Source organism: Propithecus coquereli, unplaced genomic scaffold (assembly GCF_000956105.1).
Source record: "Propithecus coquereli isolate 6110/MARCELLA unplaced genomic scaffold, Pcoq_1.0 Scaffold5, whole genome shotgun sequence".
In the NCBI taxonomy this organism is placed as follows: Eukaryota; Metazoa; Chordata; class Mammalia; order Primates; family Indriidae; genus Propithecus; species Propithecus coquereli.
In genome coordinates, this window is record NW_012150840.1 from 6,559,268 (window position 1) to 6,560,461 (window position 1,194).

Genomic DNA, 1,194 nt, shown 5'->3' on the forward strand with positions numbered 1-1,194 from the left:
TTTTTTTTCTATTTTTAGTAGAGACGGGGTCTTGCTCTAGCTCAGACTGGTCTTGAACTCCTGACCTCAACCAATCCTCCCGCCTCAGCCTCCCAGAGTGCTAGGATTACAGGCGTGCACCACCGTGCCCAGCCTGTACATGTGTTTTATATGATAGGTCAATAATGTTTTGTATACAGAGCATTCCAGAATGGTTCTTGCCCCACTAATGGATTTAAAGATGCCTCATGAACTACACTATTGAATGCTATAATTAAAGCTCTCCTTGAGAAGCTCTTTGTCAAAATAGCAAATCTACATCCTGATGGGATACTATAATTTCAGTGACCATGAATAAATTGCTTTCTTTTTTCAGGTACCCCAATTATGAATTTATTAGTGATAATTCTATCTCTTGGTCAGCTGGACTACATAATCGATATACAGAAAATTCACTTCGGGGTGTGATCCTGGATATACATTTTCTGTCTCAGGCAGACTTCTTAGTGTGTACTTTTTCGTCCCAGGTAAGTGTTAGTAGGACTTTAAAATGACCAATACTTTCTGGTCATAAAGGACCAAACTATTATTTGTGTGTCTGTGTGTTTTTAATGTTAGTTATTGTGATTCAGGTACAATTTTCCTGGTATTTAGTAGTTGTCCCTTTTGTGGAAAAATGAGAAGATCCCATAAAATAGCTATTTGAGTGCATTGAATATTTAGTTGTTAACAAGCAGTGTTGTCTACAAGCAATATTTAGTTGTTTACAGTCTCCACTAAAGCTGGTTACCGGAGTTGTTTAAAGTACTTAGCTTGTTCACAGCATTTAACAGAAACAGCAAGTAATTAAGATTACTTAATACCTTCCTAATTTTGCGTAGAGTCAATATGTAACCAGAATCCATCCATTTCTACATATCAGTGCACTGATACTAGGCACTATTGGCATTTGGGGCCAGGTAAGTTTTTGTTGTGAGGAGCTGTACTGTGCATTGCGGGATATTTAGCAGTATCCCTGGCCTGTAGCACCCTCACCTCAAGCCAACATTGTCAAATGTCCCCTAGGGGGAAAAATTGCCCTGGTTGAGAACACTGTTCTAGTCATAAGGCTGTATAATTAAATAAATAAATATATGTATGTCTGAATATTTACTGACCTTACGAGTAGGTAGGCACTGAGACTTACAGGGGATGTGCTCATGCTTTGCTTTCCTT

General features: G+C 38.5%; 1 protein-coding gene across 1 annotated transcript in view; it reads left to right on the top strand.

The window, feature by feature from the left end:
* The window catches only part of FUT8 (fucosyltransferase 8 (alpha (1,6) fucosyltransferase)), a 217,433-nt gene that overhangs the window by 198,555 nt on the left and 17,684 nt on the right, over window positions 1-1,194 (top strand). The window contains exon 8 of the mRNA XM_012656038.1: window positions 356-506. Within this exon, the coding sequence (XP_012511492.1) occupies window positions 356-506 (151 nt within the window). The remainder of the gene's footprint in view (window positions 1-355; window positions 507-1,194) is intronic.